The sequence below is a fragment of the Schistocerca piceifrons genome, chromosome 4 (assembly GCF_021461385.2).
Source record: "Schistocerca piceifrons isolate TAMUIC-IGC-003096 chromosome 4, iqSchPice1.1, whole genome shotgun sequence".
In the NCBI taxonomy this organism is placed as follows: domain Eukaryota; kingdom Metazoa; phylum Arthropoda; class Insecta; order Orthoptera; family Acrididae; genus Schistocerca; species Schistocerca piceifrons.
In genome coordinates, this window is record NC_060141.1 from 752386184 (window position 1) to 752404780 (window position 18597).

General features: G+C 39.0%; 1 protein-coding gene across 1 annotated transcript in view; it reads left to right on the plus strand.

The window, feature by feature from the left end:
- LOC124794835 (transcription initiation factor TFIID subunit 1) overlaps positions 1-17821 on the plus strand; it is a 209294-nt gene extending 191473 nt beyond the window's left edge. The window contains exons 23-28 of the mRNA XM_047258499.1: positions 3727-4020; positions 9192-9334; positions 9418-9552; positions 9664-9796; positions 14822-14977; positions 17424-17821. Coding sequence (XP_047114455.1) covers positions 3727-4020; positions 9192-9334; positions 9418-9552; positions 9664-9796; positions 14822-14977; positions 17424-17767 — 1205 coding nt within the window. The 3' untranslated portion in view covers positions 17768-17821. The remainder of the gene's footprint in view (positions 1-3726; positions 4021-9191; positions 9335-9417; positions 9553-9663; positions 9797-14821; positions 14978-17423) is intronic.
- The last annotated feature ends 776 nt before the right edge of the window (positions 17822-18597 follow it).

An 18597-nucleotide genomic window follows, 5' to 3' on the forward strand; every position in this document is an offset into this window, starting at 1 on the left:
AGGGACAGCTTGCTGATCACAACTGTTTTACTTCTCTGTGACAAGACCACACTCCTGAACAATAAGTCATCAAACTTTGGGATACATCTACTGGACTGCTCTTAAAGATCCATCCTACAATTTAGATCAGTTGTCACACAAGTGATCTCTTGCTGCAGAACTTCACAGACAGTGGAGTGGTACAATGCTTCATGCTTAATTGGCTTGAACTTAAAATAAATGGCATTAAAAAGTAATGGACCAATGGTAAAAATATAAACATTAGGCAGAGCACCCCCTGACGTGGTGTGCCAAATTATATGACACATGGAATGACAGATACATGGCATACATGTGACTTGATGCTGACAAAAGTAACAGGGCACAAGATCTTCTTCGGACAATGAACATGTTCTGGCTTCCTTCAACTTAATTAATGTTTTATGTAAATAAAGCAAAGCTACATTCATCTCTGTTGTTAATTTATCATTTAAACTTTTAATTCTTGCATCAAAAATTAAAAACTATGGTTTTGGGTTTATGCATGTGTTACGTACACAGTTTTTCTCATTCGATTTTGAGGAAACTATTCAATAAAACAGTTTGATTCTTCCTGTGTGTATTGTCTCACATCACAGCTTGATTGTGAACTGGCTGTCTTTTCATTATTGCTTATAGTTATTACATACTTTGAATGTAAGTAAAGTACTGCACATATATTAAAAAGTTTACAAAGAAAAATATGCTTGCTGGACGGTATATGTTTGGTGCAGCTTACGTGATACATTGCTGCATAAATAATGTAGCTAGTATATTAGAATTGTTTTTAATGCTGGAAGGATAGCCATACCTATTTCCAATCTCAAGTAAATAAGTGATACATTTTGTGTTTGGCTGCAGGGGGATACAAGCTGCCACATTCAAATGCTGTGGCCACACATTTGACAGTGTTGTTGCTCATGTTTCTCTTTCATATGTGGTTTATGAAGTCAGTCAGTCACAGCATAAACTACAGTTATGTTCATTTTAAAACTAAAGATAGACAATCACAGATTCAGCATCAGAGCTAGATGTGTGCCAGGGACCGGAAAAATTTGCATTTTGCGATAAATGTGGAATTGATGTGAATTCTGTCTCAAAATACAAAAATCCAAAATTACTTAATAGACACTATTTCATAGTGAATTGTATCCAGATGCAGTATTTGATCAGAGATAGTTTGAAATACCTTTATTTTCTGCTTATAAATGTCGAAAATGTAACGTACTTCCAGTTACAGGTATCGTACATCATCTGACGAAGCCCACTTTGGAAAGATAGTGTACATAAGAATCTGTTTGCAAATAAAAAGTGTACAAACATGACAACATATCAGTGTGCTCAATGATCTGGTGCCATGCCATTTGTGGTGGTTGTATAGTCTATTTAAGATGCAAGCCATGTAATGCAGTGTAGTACTCAGCCATGAGACCTAGCATGTTGTAACAAAGAAATGCCTAAAATTCAAATGATTGTATAATGTTAATGTTAATGTTAAAGATCCATCCTACAATTTAGATCAGTTGTCACACAAGTGATCTCTTGCTGCAGAACTTCACAGACAGTGGAGTGGTACAATGCTTCATGCAGATGTTTTGAACTGTGGTTGTGTCGAACATCGCTAGAGGTTGAGCCTGAACTACATCGTTAAACAATACTCACCTCGACAAGCAATTGTTTGGTAGCCCTGTTGTAGACTGCTCCTCTCCCCTCTGGCAATCAAAATTCTAATTTTTTTACAATTGCGGCCATCCGACACTATAGCCTATAGTGCCTACACTCTGCGTTATATCGATTAGAAAACAAAATCTGCAATGTATTTTGACTGCACCAAAATTCTTCCCCAATTTTAAAATAGAGTTACCGTATGTTTGGTTCTACTAATACTATCTGTGGCATTGTCAAGCATGGATTGCACAGCTATGAATGCCCACGATACATGGAAATTAATGGTCTGCCAATTTTGTAATCGTTGAATTGGGTGGGAAAAGACAGATAATGTCCAGAAACAGCTTAAGTCAGAGACACATTCAGTTAACTGGCGGGAAAATGCTTCTGCTTTTCAACAAAGTAATGAAGAAAAGGCGATTTCGGAAGAAAAAGGTGTTCAAGTTTTTGCAAAAGCAAACATTTCAGTCAAAAAGTTCCCAATCGGCACTTTCTTTTAACAGCCAGTTTCAAAGAACTAAGGCTTTGTTTGTCTTCAATCATGTATCATGACAACCTTTTAATTTATGTGTCTAATCAGCATAAAAAATTAGAAAAAAGAGTTATTGGGTATCGTCATGATTGCAATTGAATTTGTCTATGTTAGATTGTGTGGGAAGAAGAACAATGCAACATGTCATCAACAAGAGGTAGGTAAGAGTTTGTCAAAACTTAAATGGAGAATTTTCTCAATACTTTACCATGCAGCTAACACTCCACAAACATTTTGCTCATGTGAACTCAACCTCAAAGTGACTAATGAATCGAATTGAATTTTTATCATCTGACAGGGAATGTGTCCACAAGAGTGATGGCAGAGAGTTAAAGGAAAGTTGTTTCCGTAAAGCATTGTTTGGAGGTACGCTCCTGCTTTTAGAACCTAAATCTTTGCCAGAAGAAGAGAGCAAACTTCATTATTGTTTTGCCGTGGATGAAGCTTTCCCTTTCATAAAACACACAGTTAGACCATAGTCTTTTAGACAATTAATGAAAGGTTTATATTTAATTGTCTATAATCCAAGGGAAGAAATTCTATAGAATACTCTTTTTGTTTGTTAGTGTCAAAGATCTGCTTTTTAATACTTCAGTAAATTGTGAAATGAACCAGTGTGATAGTTCAAGCCATTTGTTTGTTTCATAACTTTGTATGCATTCATTATGCAACACAGTCTGGGCCATACCATTGAGAATTCACATCAAAAGCCAGGAAACCAACAGTGGCCCACTAACAATGCTAGCCCAAATGAAGCATTATCTTTACAGAGTAGATTACGTATGTATGTAGCTTCATACTGAAAGGATTCGAATTACATTAGATCCCGCAAGTCAGTAAAAGATTTGGAAAAATGGTTGTAGAAAACCATCATACATAATTATGTTTAATTCTGTATCTTCATTCTTATGCATAAATAAATTAGATGAATTTCAATTATTGTATCTGTCTACGATTTTTCACTTTCAGTCCTTTCCCACGCTTTATCTTGAGAGTTCTCATTGCAGTATCCAGCACTGCTGTGATCATAAACATGATTTTTTGTTCTCCACTAGACCAAAATGAATACTGAACTCAGCAATTTTCCTCATTTTTCTGAGTAGAGAGACATGCAAACAACCAAAGCAGAAATGTTCATAAAGTGTCACTAGACAAGCGTGACACATGGCAAAAATTGAAGTAGAGCACAACACATTCATCCGGCAGTGGCGTGGCATGCCATAAGACTCAGTTACATCACGTCAGTCTGATAGGTGCTGCTCCATTATACTATGTGATTTCCATCTGAAGTTGCAAGTTGGTTGCATGCCGTGACAAACAGTAAACCACTTGTCACACTGTTCCGATGGGCATCCTGACTAAGATGACTCATTATGTAGAAAATTAAGAACAATGTAAATTTAATGAATAAGACTTTTATCACAAAATACTTGCTTGTGTTTGAATCTCCCTATATGTAATGAAGACTGTTTTGCTGTAATATCAGAAATGTTGTACTTTTTTTACAGGTACAAAAAGTTCACTGACAGTAGCAGCTCGCCGCATGTTGGGTCTGTGTGTAGACAGGTTGGCTGAAAAAGAGGATAGGCTTATGAGGCTTGAGAAGGCTATTAATCCATTACTGGATGATAATGACCAGGTTGCACTGTCATACATCTTGGATAATGTCGTGAACAACAAACTGAAGGCCATGTCTGAATCATGGCCATTCCTCAAACCTGTGAATAAGAAACTTGTGAAGGACTACTATACTGTTATCAAGAATCCGATGGATCTAGAAACAGTTGCCAAAAAGGTTCAAAGTAAGTTGCACAGATTTTCTTCCTGACACTCCTCCTCGCCCTCTCCCTCCCTCCCTCCCTCCCTCCCTCCCTCTCCCTCCCCCTCCCCATCTCTCCTTTGTGGGGAGCTTTCATCTTTTTCCTATAACAAAGTGAGACTTCTATTCATATATTTCTCAATGTATTTTTTTTTTAATACGTAATTGTGCAGATGATCTTATACGCAAAATGTAGTTTTGTTTTGACTTAAGAATTTACAGGTAATGTTTTTAAACCACAAGTAAGTTAACATACGCAGTACAAATTTATCCATACAGATTGATGATTAGTGTATTCTGTTACATACACAAGACACCTTGAGATTTTGTAGAAGGAGTTTGACAGAACTGGGGTGTCACACATTTTTAAAATTTTTAAATAGATGTAGTTACAAAAAACATTTTATGAAAGTAGTGAACGTTTTGTGTGGATCTTGTTGTATGATCTAAGCTATTCAAATACAAGGCAGTTGTGTAACAGCTAACGTGTATGTCACCATGTCACTGTGTCGTGTAAGAATGCGTACTTCAATGTGGAAAAAAAAAAAAAAAAAAAAAAAAAAAAAAAAAAAAAAAAAAAAAAAAAAAAAGAACCACACTTTACCAATACACTATACTTGACATGCATAAGCACTTTACATATGTAAATGCAATGAAGAAAGAATTTTTAGTATTTAAAAAAAGGTTCCACAATTTCTCAAAATTCTAATTATAAAACAGTTTTTGTGCAGAATAACATAAAAAACATACATAATAATTTGTCTACCTGCACTTCACTTCATCATGTACATCATATAAAGCTTGAATATCAACAGTACTATGAAAAGGAGATAGCTGTCGTGTGCGTGAGATGTGCTTCCTTGTGTGTATGTGTGTTTCCTTTCTGAAGATGGCTTTCACCAAAAGATCAATGTGCAACAGTCTTTTTGTTGCGTCTGCCTGCAATTCAGTGTGTCATCTTTTGCAACCTACCCTTTTCATAATAATGTTGATATTCGAACCTAGGCTTTCCACTGTTTGATGTGAAGTTTGAAACTGCACAGACAAGGGGGAAATAAATAATTGTAGATATGTATGTTACAGTTCATATTTGCAATATTCATGACATAATAGTGATCATCCATAAAATTCTTGTTAGAGATCTAACAAAAATTTATTTCTGGTATGAAACTATCATAAAATTAAAATAAAAAGCAAAAGTTTGTAATTATGATGCTCCAGTGCGTAGGTAGAAATAGGGACTTAAGCATTTGAAACCAAACAAACTTTCATCAAGCACATGAGATGAAAAATTCAGAGGAAATGGATGGAGTACACACTTATTGAGGAGACAGATGACAGGTTAAAAATGATGAAATTGTTTACTTACACTACCAACACCTCATTCTCTTTCAGGTCAGGATATTTCTTTTGATGGAATATAAAGGAAGGGTTTGCACAAAATGTGGAAACACCACAAGAAATGCATGTTTGAACATGACTGCTAATGCTAGCCAAGCCTACAGGTTGCGCTGTTGTATTTGACCACAAACTGCAACTGTTCAGTATCCTCAATATGTTGCAAGTGTCAGTCATGGTCAGACCAGTGCTCTGTGGTAGTTGTGAGTGCATTATGACTACAAATGTGGGCGCATCGTTGATGCTTGTATGGCCGGTGCTTCCGTGATCAAGGGAGATGAAATGTTTAGTGTTTTAAGAGTAACTGAAATGAAGATTTATACTGCATAGAGGGAAAGTGGAAAAACATCATCTGCTAAGTCAAATCGCAGGCGAAGGTGCATGTTGAGTGATTATGACAAATGCTCATTGAAGAGGATTGTGATGAAAAATAAGAGGATGACAGCTGAATAGGTCATTGCAGAACTGAATGTCACACTTTCGTACCATGTCAGCACCAAAACAACACAAAGGTAGCTTCAGAAGCAGGGAACTGCAGGGCGAACTGGAATTGCAAAACCATTCATCAGTGGTGCAAACGCCTGTAACAGGAAAATGTGGTGGTGAAGCCATAAAACCCCTGCTATCTAGCAATAGAAGGAAGTTATTTGGCCAGATGAGTCTTGTTTCACATTGTTAACAACTTTCGTCTGAATTTATCTCCCAAGAGTGAAACATGACCAGAGTTCAGAGATGATTCAGGCAGCCATATCATAGTATTTTGTGTGCCACATGGTTACTCTCTGCAAAGTCACATTTATATTAGTATTGAGCCTTTGTGATCTACTTTGGAAAGAAGGGTGTGTGATCACTATCCATCTCCATCGTCGTTACCTGAACTTGCCACTATTTTGCTGGAATAATGGTACACATTACAGTATACGGTAAGAACCATACAGGAGCTGTATTTATCCATTCCAAGATGTCTGGCAGCTATGTGGAGTATTAACAGGTTTTGTAAACCGTATTAGGTATGGTAATCATGTTTTTGCTGGCTCCATATTTTTTGCAACCTTTCAGTGTGTGTGTGTGTGTGTGAGTGTGAGTGCATGGGGGGGGGGGGGGGGTGACTATGTGGAATATTAACTGGGTTCCTAAACCGTAGTAGGTGTGGTAATTATTGTATTTTTGGTGGCTCCATATTTTTTCCAAGCCGTCTGTACAAGTGTGTGGGTGTGTGTGTGTTGGAAATGAGATAAAATCTTGAAGTATTTAAGAGATAAAAATAGTCAGTCACACAGAAGGAAGCAACAAGAAACTATTACTGAAGAAGAGTAAACCATCTGGGAATAAGACTATGTTGAGAACTTGCCAATTTGCAGAACTTATACAGGGTGTTACAAAAAGGTACGGCCATACTTTCAGGAAACATTCCTCACACACAAATAAAGAAAAGATGTTATGTGGACATGTGTCTGGTGGGTTGGTTGGTTGGTTTGGGGAAGGAGACCAGACAGCGTGGTCATCGGTCTCATTGGATTAGGGAAGGATGGGGAAGGAAGTCAGCCGTGCCCTTTCAGATGAACCATCCCGGCATTTGCCTGGAGTGATTTAGGGAAATCACGGAAAACCTAAATTAAGATGGCCGGACGCGGGATTGAACCGTCGTCCTCCCAAATGCGAGTCCAGTGCCTAACCACTGGGCCACCTCGCTCGGTTACATGTGTCTGGAAACGCTTAATTTCCATGTTAGAGCTCATTTTAGTTTTGTCAGTATGTACTGTACTTCCTCGATTCACTGCCAGTTGGCCCAATTGAAGGAAGGTAATGTTGACTTCGGTGCTTGTGTTGACATGCGACTCATTGCTCTACAGTACTAGCATCAAGCACATCAGTACGTAGCATCAACAGGTTAGTGTTCATCACGAATGTGGTTTTGCAGTCAGTGCAATGTTTACAAATGCGGAGTTGGCAGATGCCCATTTGATGTATGGATTAGCACGGGGCAATAGCCGTGGCGCGGTACGTTTGTTTCGAGACAGATTTCCAGAACGAAGGTGTCCCGACAGGAAGACGGTCGAAGCAATTGATCGGTGTCTTAGGGAGCACGGAACATTCCAGCCTATGACTTGCGATTGGGGAAGACCTAGAACGACGAGGACACCTACAATGGACGAGGCAATTCTTTGTGCAGTTGACGATAACCCTAATGTCAGCGTCAGAGAAGTTGCTGCTATACAAGGTAACGTTGACCACGTCACTGTATGGAGAGTGCTATGGGAGAACCAGTTGTTTCCATACCGTGTACAGCATGTGCAGGCACTATCAGCAGCTGATTGGCCTCCACGGGTACACTTCTGCGAATGGTTCATCCAACAGTGTGTCAATCCTCATTTCAGTGCAAATGTTCTCTTTACGGATGAGGCTTCATTCCAACATGATCAAATTGTAAATTTTCACAATCAACATGTGTGGGCTGATGAGAATCCGCACGCAATTGTGCAATCACATCATCAACACAGATTTTCTGTGAACGTTTGGGCAGGCATTGTTGGTGATGTCTTGATTGGGCCCCATGTTCTTCCACCTACGCTCAATGGAGCACGTTATCATGATTTCATACGGGATACTCTACCTGTGCTGCTAGAACATGTGCCTTTACAAGTACGACACAACATGTGGTTCATGCACAATGGAGCTCCTGCACATTTCAGTCGAAGTGTTCGTACGCTTCTCAACAACAGATTCGGTGACCGATGGATTGGTAGAGGCGGACCAATTCCATGGCCTCCACGCTCTCCTGACCTCAACCCTCTTGAATTTCATTTATGGGGGCATTTGAAAGCTCTTGTCTACGCAACCCCGGTACCAAATGTAGGGACTCTCCGTGCTCGTATTGTGGATGGCTGTGATACAATATGCCATTCTCCAGGGCTGCATCAGCGCATCAGGGATTCCATGCGACGGAGGGTGGATGCATGTATCCTCGCTAACGGAGGACATTTTGAACATTTCCTATAACAAAGTGTTTGAAGTCATGCTGGTACATTCTGTTGCTGTGTGTTTCCATTCCATGATTAATGTGATTTGAAGAGAAGTAATAAAATGAGCTCTAACATGGAAAGTAAGCGTTTCCGGACACATGTCCACATAACATATTTTCTTTCTTTGTGTGTGAGGAATGTTTCCTGAAAGTTTGGCCGTATCTTTTTGCAACACCCTGTATAGTGACATACATTGGTAGATTTGTGACCCATGTATTTCAAACAGAAAGAGAATAAAATAAACTGAAACATTTAAAAAAAGAAAAAAGATAATTTGTTGCAGTTGTTTGGGGTCTAACAAGGAAGGTGCAAGGACCAACAAGTATTTCACTAGTATAACACAAATTTTTTTGAGAAATAAATATTTAAAATGAAAGCTAAAGGGTGTCACACCATGCTTGAGGGGCTTTGTGGCTTGTTAGTAGATTTGCCTATGTACAAGATAAGGTGTGAATTGCAGCTTTGAAGGTGTAAAATGAAATACCTTTGCTGTGATTACATGTTCTGGGGTGATGAGTGTGTGAGCTTTGTTGAGTTCAGAACAATGAAATAGTTTCACATTGTCAGTCAGTAAGCTTATTATTACATGTTTGCCCCAATTTCAACAAAGCCGTTGTTTCTTTTGCTGTATAGGCAGTTCACAAACAAACAGAATGTAAGTTTCCAGTTAAATACTGGTGTTTGAACAAAACTAAATAATTATAATGGTATGTCACACCTTGCTCTTTTTCAGGCCATAAATATCATAATCGATATGAATTTTTGGCTGATATAGAAAGAATCTTGCAAAATTGTATTATTTACAATGGTAAAGATTCAACTTACAGCCAGAAGGCAGAAACTTTGGTAAAAGTATGCCGAGCGACTTTGGATGAGGTGAGTACTTTCCTTAGCAATAATTTGGTAGTACCTTGGAGTATATTTTAAAATACATGTGTCACTGTAGTTACTTTTTACAGTATGGAGATCATTTAACACAACTTGAAAGCAACATAAGTTTGGCACAAGAAAGGGCTCTCGAGCAAGCAGAAATGGATCCAACATGGTTGGGAACTGAAGAAGAAAATTATGCCATCACTGAACCTGAACATGCAGTTAGTAACCAGATATTTAATTTCTATACATTTTTATTAACCTAAATCATATAATATACATTATATTACTGCTAAATCCTGTAGTAAAAAATAAAACTCCATTTTCCATAGAGTCAGAACAGTTCTCCAGATCATGGTTTTGGCAAATCAAACATGGATGATTATGACTTTGTTGATGTGGAAGGAGATGAGACAGATGGAAGAGCAGCAGGAAGATCAAGGAAGAAAGATGTCCTAGAAGAAGGTAAGCCCTAATGAAATACAGGAGTTTGAATGTATATGTACAAATGCAGTTTTAAAATGTAGCAAATTCCTGCCGACTGACTTAAGATTTTCCCCCCTCTTTATATATGCATAATGTTGTAACACATTTTTTCCAACGTTTAAGTGGCCATGTATGTAACAGAACTTGCTGATATGCAGTACAGGAAGTCACAACAATGTGAAATGATAGACCTCTGAAATAAATGATGTGCAATGCATTATTGATTCTTTTGGTTTTGCTTCAGTTGTGACTTTGTTTTATTATAAATATGACAGGTTTTGGGAAAATTATGTTCCCATATTCAGATGTACAAATGTAGTAGCCAGCTCAAGATGGTCACACGCCATGGATGCCACACTGCATTGTAGAACAGGCAGATGAGGCAGTGTGGTACAGAGCAGCACGCCCGCCTGTTCTACAATGCAGTATAGCATTCACAGTGCGCAACCATTTTGGAGCTGACTAGTAAATTTGTACATCTGAATATGAGAACATAATTTTCCTGAAACCTGTTGTTGTTGTTGTTGTTGTGGTCTTCAGTACTGAGACTGGTTCGATGCAGCTCTCCATGCTACTCTATCCTGTGCAAGCCTCTTCATCTCCCAGTACCTACTGCAGCCTACATCCTTCTGAATCTGCTTATTGTATTCATCTCTTGGTCTCCCTCTATGATTTTTATCCTCCACGCTGCCCTCCAGTACTAAATTGGTGATCCCTTGATGCCTCAGAACATGTCCTACCGACCAATTCCTTATTCTAGTCAAGTTGTGCCACAAACTCCTCTTCTCCCCAATTCTATTCAATACCTCCTCATTAGTTATGTGATCTACCCATCTAATCTTCAGCATTCTTCTGTAGCACCACATTTCGAAAGCTTCCATTCTCTTCTTGTCTAAACTATTTATCGTCCATGTTTCCCTTCCATACATGGCTACACTCCATACAAATACTTTCAGAAACGACATCCTGGCACTTAAATCAATACTCAATGCTAACAAATTTCTCTTCTTCAGAAACACTTTCCTTGCCATTGCCAGTCTACATTTTATATCCTCTCTACTTCGACCATCATCAGTTATTTTGCTCCCCAAATAGCAAAACTCCTTTACCACTTTAAGTGTCTCATTTCGTAATCTAATTACCGCAGCATCACCCGACTTAATTCGACTACATTCCATTATCCTCGTTTTGCTTTTGTTGATGTTCATCTTATACCCTCCTTTCAAGACACTGTCCATTCCGTTCAACTGCTCTTCCAAGTCCTTTGCTGTCTCTGACAGAATTACAATGTCATCGGCGAAACTCAAAGTTTTTATTTCTTCTCCATGGATTTTAATACCTACTCCAAACTTTTCTTTCGTTCCCTTTATTGCTTGTTCAATATACAGATTGAATAGCATCGGGGAGAGGCTACAACCCTGTCTCACTCCCTTCCCACCCACTGCTTTCCTTTCATGCCCCTCGACTCTTATAAATGCCATCTGCTTCCTGTACAAATTGTAAATAGCCTTTCGCTCTCTGTATTTTACCCCTGCCACCTTCAGAATTTGAAAAAGAGTATTCCAGTCAACATTGTCAAAAACTTTCTCTAAGTCTACAAATGCTAGAAACGTAGGTTTGCCTTTCCTTAATCTTTCTTCTAAGATAAGTCATAAGGTCAGTATTGCCTCACGTGTTCCAGTGTTTCTATGGAATCCAAACTGATCTTCCCCGAGGTTGGCTTCTACTAGTTTTTCCATTCGTCTGTAAAGAATTCGTGTTAGTATTTTGCAGCTGTGACTTATTAAACTGATAGTTCGGTAATTTTCACATCTGTCAACACCTGCTTTCTTTGGGATTGGAATTATTATATTCTTCTTGAAGTCTGAGGGTATTTCGCCTGTTTCATACATCTTGCTCACCAGATGGTAGAGTTTTGTCAGGACTGGCTCTCCCAAGGCCGTCAGTAGTTCCAGTGGAATGTTGTCTACTCCGGGGGCCTTGTTTCGACTCAGGTCTTTCAGTGCTCTGTCAAACTCTTCACGCAGTATCATATCTCCCATTTCATCTTCATCTACATCCTCTTCCATTTCCATAATATTGTCCTCAAGAACACCGCCCTTGTACAGACCCTCTATATACTCCTTCCACCTTTCTGCTTTCCTTACTTTGCTTAGAACTGGGTTTCCATCTGAGCTCTTGATATTCATGCAAGTGGTTCTCTTTTCTCCAAAGGTCTCTTTAATTTTCCTGTAGACAGTATCTATCTTACCCCTAGTGAGATAAGCCTCTACATCCTTACATTTGTCCTCTAGCCATCCCTGCTTAGCCATTTTGCACTTCCTGTCGATCTCATTTTTGAGACGTTTGTATTCCTTTTTGCCTGCTTCATTTACTGCATTTTTGTATTTTCTCCTTTCATCAATTAAATTAAGTAGCTCTTCTGTTAGCCAAGGATTTCTACTAGCCATCGTCTTTTTACCTACTTGATCCTCTGCTGCCTTCACTATTTCATCCCTCAGAGCTACCCATTCTTCTTCTACTGTATTTCTTTCCCTCATTCCTGTCAGTTGTTCCCTTATGCTCTCCCTGAAATTCTGTAGCTCATTTGTAGATGTTCTGTGAACAAAATCCCATCTTTTGGTTTCTTTCTTTCTTTCCTTGAATTGTGTGGCTGTGTATTGTTTTTGGTATTGAAGAAAGAAAGCACCATAGGCTGATTAAATTTATTGTATTTGAAAAGTAGTCCTTGACTATTTAGAGTTAAAACAGTTGTCCCACACTGCTACAATAAACTAAATGTGAAGTAATGTAGCTTCTAGATTGTAATATCTTAAAAATTCATATCATTACTTTATGCATATTTCATTTCAGTTCACTGTATAACTTGCTGAAAATCAATTTTTAGTTTGGTAAAATAAATCAGTTTCTACAACTTTGGCCTTCTTGCGAATTTGCTTTTTACATTTTAATGGAATTCTGTTGTGGATTAACTCTGTATAGTTTAAGAGCAAACCCTACAGAAATATGTGTTTGCTATAGAGTGCAATGTGTGACTTTGTTCCTCATTGTCATTCACAATAAAGGAATGGCTAGCCATTACTATCCACAAGGAGTTCTTGACTATTTAGAGGTAAAATAATTGCCCCATGCTGCTACAAGGCTGCAAGGCTGTCTGCATTCTGCATTTCTTGAAAATCAACCATACTATTTCATCAAATGGAAATGTATAGTTTCAGAAATGTTTCCAGGTCTCAAACATCTATGTACGTATGCAGACTGAAGCAACAACAGAAAATTTGTAGTAAGGCCAGGATTTGAACCTGGGTGTCTCATTCTCTAAGCAGTGTGCTAACCAGTGTGCCACCCTGACACAGTGGCTTTGCGCAACTGCATGGCTACCCTAGCATTCCTACTTGCTCAATCCAAATTCCCATTCACACCTCAGCCCGTACTATTTCAATTGCACATTGACCACACAAAACCCACCCAAGGCTTCATCCTACTTTGAGAGGACTCGACAAGATGTGATTGAAGCTGTCTCCGCCCCCTCCCTCCTCTGCATATCTTTTTCTTCCCCAATGGTCATCCACATTTTTATTGAGTGTATCACTTTAGCTGAAGCTAGGTGAAAAGTATTGTGAACTTTATGTCAGATCATACCATTTGTGTGTGAATGATACATAGGTTGTTTTTATGATAAAATTTAGCAGCTTTAATATTCTTATGCTGGCCACAGAACAAACTTGAACGGGGCACCTTTCTCTTCAATATGGCTCCAAAACCCTTTAGCTGTCCTTATCCAACATACAACATAATTTATGATCCTTATAAGCAATCCCCTCCACTCAAAGATTAAGTACCTCATGGCTTAGACTATGTAATCAAACAAAAGGCGAATTTTGTTATTACTTATTACTGGATGCTCCATCCTGCTGACAGTGGAGATAGGGAGAAGGGGCAGCTGCAATTGATTTTTTGTGTGTGTGTGTGTGGGGGGGGGGGGAGGTTAAATAACAACATGTGTTTTAACTTAAAAAATTTCCTGATGATAGAACTTCTATTGTGACCACAATTCTTCAATGTATGTGTTTCTCAATGTATGCTACATCTTTTTCATTTAGATCATTAGGAAATGGTTTAATGCTAAAGTGTGTAAGGATAAGAAAGAATTGTAATCAACATAGAACTTTTATTACAAGTGCAGAATATGACACCACCTCTCGCAAAGCTTTTATTCAATACATATTTAGAAAATTTTCTTTTTTATCATGACCATGAAACCATTGTAATAGGAAAAGATTGATACCTTACTATTTCTAGATACTGTTGTACAATAGAGGGAGTGATGATCAAGCTGTTTAGTCCCTTTAAAGTCACAATCCAGTCCAGTCTCTCAGCATATGTGGAAAAGGTTGTACAGATACCATGGGAGACATTAGGAGGTGCTTGTGATAAGCAGCAGGAAGGGCAGTGGACGCAACTGCGTAAGAGAAGTAGTCCTCTCATACATAAATGACAGTGGCTCTCTGTTGGTTTTCCCAAGTTAATTTTGTTTTTCCTCTGTATTGTGACATTTAAACCTGTCCATTTGTTGATGGGATAATTTTTATGACTGATACATTCATCTCCTGTGACCAATCAGCCAGTTCATTTCCTATTCAGTTTCAGTCTGCCTATTTTGTTGGAAAATGTGATGCAATTTTGTCTCTGTGAATGTCTCATTTTAGTGTTTCTGATTGGCAGTGATTGAGTTGTTGCTAATAGCCTATCATTAGTGACCTACACTAGGCCCAAATGACTGCAGGTGATTGTCAACAAAAATTGTTATTTTGTAAAACAAAGATCACTGTAATGCTCACCAAGTTTTCCAAGTGGTTAGAAATTGTCTTAAGTGTCACAAAAGATGCCAAAGTTAATAGATTTTAAGCTCATAAGATTGGATTACTGCTTTGGCACCTAACTGGTTTTCTTCTATGGTTGCAATGATTTATACAGTCTGCATCTTTGTGTGTATTGTTTCAGATTTGCAGTTTTCAAGTGAAGAAGACTTGGACGACATACCTTTATCAGAGGGAGAACCAGTTCCAGATGATGACAGTCAACAAGCAGCTGAGGCAATGGTGCAGCTTGGTAATATGGGTTATTATCCTCCAGTTCAGCAAATCCAACAGGAACAAGGTCTGTTTTTTCCCATTATCTCTACTGGTGGACACTAAAACTTTGTATGTTTTGCCTGATTGTAATGTGATTTGCTTAGCCAGACCAAGACTTGAAATCTGTATACAAGTAGTAGTCTGGTAATTTATTTATTTATATATTTCTCAATGATTGCCACAAAATTTTGCTGATTAATGGTAGTTGCATTAGACATTTATTGTTTATGTACGCATTTTAAATATAAATGATAGATTATTAGATGCCGTTAGAGCTTGTTGATAAGGGGAAAGCTAATTCTTGAGAATCTGGTGTAAAATAAGCATTTGTGTGAGGAGCTAGTGAATTAAAGAAACACAATTTACAAAAGATTTGTCAATAAATACTGAGCAGTAGATACACACATCAAAAAAAGTTTTGCATCACCTCGGTTCTGAAAGTTCCAGAACCTGTACAGAAAACTGGAATAAACTGGAATAGAGATCAACATAAACATCTTTTTTACTCTTTTTATTGCTGATGAAAACCACATATTGCCTGTTGTACTACCATACAGCGGGACCTTCAGGGTGGTGGTCCAGATTACTATCCACAAGCTCATCAAGGCACTGTTGGTCCAGACTGTCCCACTCCTCAATGGAGATTTGGAGTAGATCCCTCAGAGTGGTTGGTGGGTCACGTCGTCCATAAACAGCCATTTTCAATCTATCGCAGGCATGTTCGATAGGGTTCATGTCTGGAGAACATGCTGGCCACTCTAGTTGAGTGATGTCATCATCCTGATGGAAGTCATTCACAAGATGTGCAAGATGGGGGTGCGAATTGTCGTCCGTGAAGACGAATGCCTCGCCATTATGCTGCCGATATGGTTGCACTGTAGGTTGTAGGCTGGCGTTTACGTATTGTACACCCATTATGGTGCCCTCCATGACCACCAGTAGTATATGTCAGCCCCAGATAACGCCACCCCAAAACAGTAGCGAACTTCCACTGTGCTGCACTCGCTGTACAGTGTGTCTGAGGCATTCAGCCTGACCGGGTTACCTCCAAACACATCTCCGATGATTGGTTGAAGGCATATGCAACACTCATCAGTGAAGAGAACATGGTGCCAATCCTGAGTTGTCCATTCGGCATGTTGTTGGGCCCATCTGTAACGCACTGCATGGTGTCGTGGTTGCAAAGATGGACTTCGCCATGGATGTTGGGGGTGAAGTTGTGCATCATGCAGCCTATTGCGCACAGTTTGAGTTGTAACACAATGTCCTGTGGCTGCATGAAAAGCATTATTCAACATGGTGGCATTGCTGGCAGCATTCCTCCATGCCATAATCTGTGGGTAGTGGTCATCCACTGCAGTATGACCGTTGGGCGGCCTTAGTGAGGCATGTCATCGACAGTTCTGTCTCTCTGTATCTCCTGCATGTCCAAACAACATCGCTTTGGTTCACTCCAAGGTGCCTGGACACTTCCCTTGTTGAGAGCCCTCCCTGGCACAAAGTAACAGTGCGGACACGATCGAACCATGGTATTGACCGTCTAGGCGTGGTTGAACTACATACAACATGAGCCGTGTACCTCCTTCCTGGTGGAATGACTATAACTGATCGGCTGTTGGACCCCCTCCGTCTAATAGCTGCTGCTCATGTATGGTTGTTTACATCTTTGGGTGAGTTTAGTGACATCTCTGAACAGTCAAAGTGACTGTGTCTGTGATACAGTGTCCACAGTCAACATCTATTTTCAGGAGTTCTGGGAGCCAGGGTGATGCAAAACTTTTTTTGATGTGGGCTTTATTACAGTCTTGGAAAATCTCCTGAGGGAGAGGTTCATTATTTATAACCTTCATGCATAAATATATTTCTATAATACTAAAGAGAGAGAACTTTTGTAGCTACAGTACATATATATTCATAAACATTCCACAGATTTGTTCTCATCTTCCAATTGATCAGACTTCTACACCTGTACTGAAAGATAAAGTGATTCATCTCTGGTAAAATTGTGTGCCCATTGTAACTTGGAAACCTTATGCACTTTTCTGTTATGAATATAATAAACATGCTTTGCACCGAGCGAGGTGGCGCAGTGGCTAGACACTGGACTCGCATTCGGGAGGACGACGGTTCAATCCCGCGTCCGGCCATCCTGATTTAGGTTTTCCGTGATTTCCCTAAATCACTCCAGGCAAGTGCCGGGATGGTTCCTCTGAAAGGGCATGGCCGACTTCCTTCCCCATCCTTCCCTAATCCGATGAGACCGATGACCACGCTGTCTGGTCTCCTTCCCCAAAACAACCAACCAAACATGCTTTGGTAATTATCTGGGCTATATGAAACCAGAAATGCAGATTAAGTATATCAATATGCCATTTAGATGTTTCATTGTGGTCATTATCAGTGTTTTAGATATAATTTGTTTCACATAACTGCTAGATATAATTGTAGAATTTAATTTTTATCATTTTCAGAAGAGAGTATGGATGTAGACCCAAATTATGATCCATCAGACTTCCTCCTGCAAGGACTTCCACAACACAGAGACTCAGAGCGTCAAGAATCACAAAGCCAAGTGCGTGACAAAATACACGACGATTTAGAGGTTAGTGAGTCAGATGAAGATGAACCTCAGAGTGCTGCATCACATTTGGTATCCACACCAGCACATGTTCCTGCACCTTTGTCAATGCAAGAGCCAGAATCAGTGCATGAAGACACTCCACAGCTGCCACTCCAAATGGATTCTGAACTGCAGCAGGTAGAACAAAACAAAAAGGAAGATGATGATGATGATGGGGGTGATCTTTGGTTCTGAAATGGATTTGTATTGGGCTTTTATATACCAGTGTTGCTTGTATTGTTTAATGTAGACAATCTGTATTTGCCTACAAAAGTTGCAGTTTTATCGACATTGAATGTCATAAAAACAAATGCAGTGACCCTCTAAGATTTGTATGTTTTGGTGTGCTTTAGCATCGTCATTTCCAAAGAATGACTGCATTTTTCAGTTGTACAAATAGCAAAACCAAGGAAATATGTGTTGTACAAATGTGTGAACCATAAACTAAGTGGTGTCTTTTTATACAACCTAGTTTTGTGCCTATTTTTGTAATATACACAGAATTTGTTTCCTGTATTTATCATAATTTTTTTGTAATTTGGTTTCACTGTATGTGTTTTGTAAAGTTCAAATCATCCTCAGTAAGAAATCTGATGCAATACTGGAATGTCATGGAAAGAAGACAGATAGTGAAGAGAGTTGTGGTAATCACTCATTGTATACTTGATGCAGTGATCAGTTGGACAGACTCATAAACAACATTGACATCAAGTATATGGTAAGTTGTTACCTTTACTCAAGAATTGATATATATACCTTATCATTAAGTGTATTAGAAGTGCATAACTTAAGGATTTTGCTGTTAAAACTGGAGATTTATTTATCTTCATTAAATTGCATATATGGTCATTGGGTGGAACTGTGTGTGTGTGTGTGTGTGTGTGTGTGTGTGTGTGTGTGTGTGTGTGTGTGTGTGTGGGTGGGCAGAGCAGAAAGTGGAACAATGGAAAATCCAGAATGGACTAACAGTACGAAAAGTATAGAGTTGGGTGGCATACAGGCACATTGACAAATACTGCTAGATG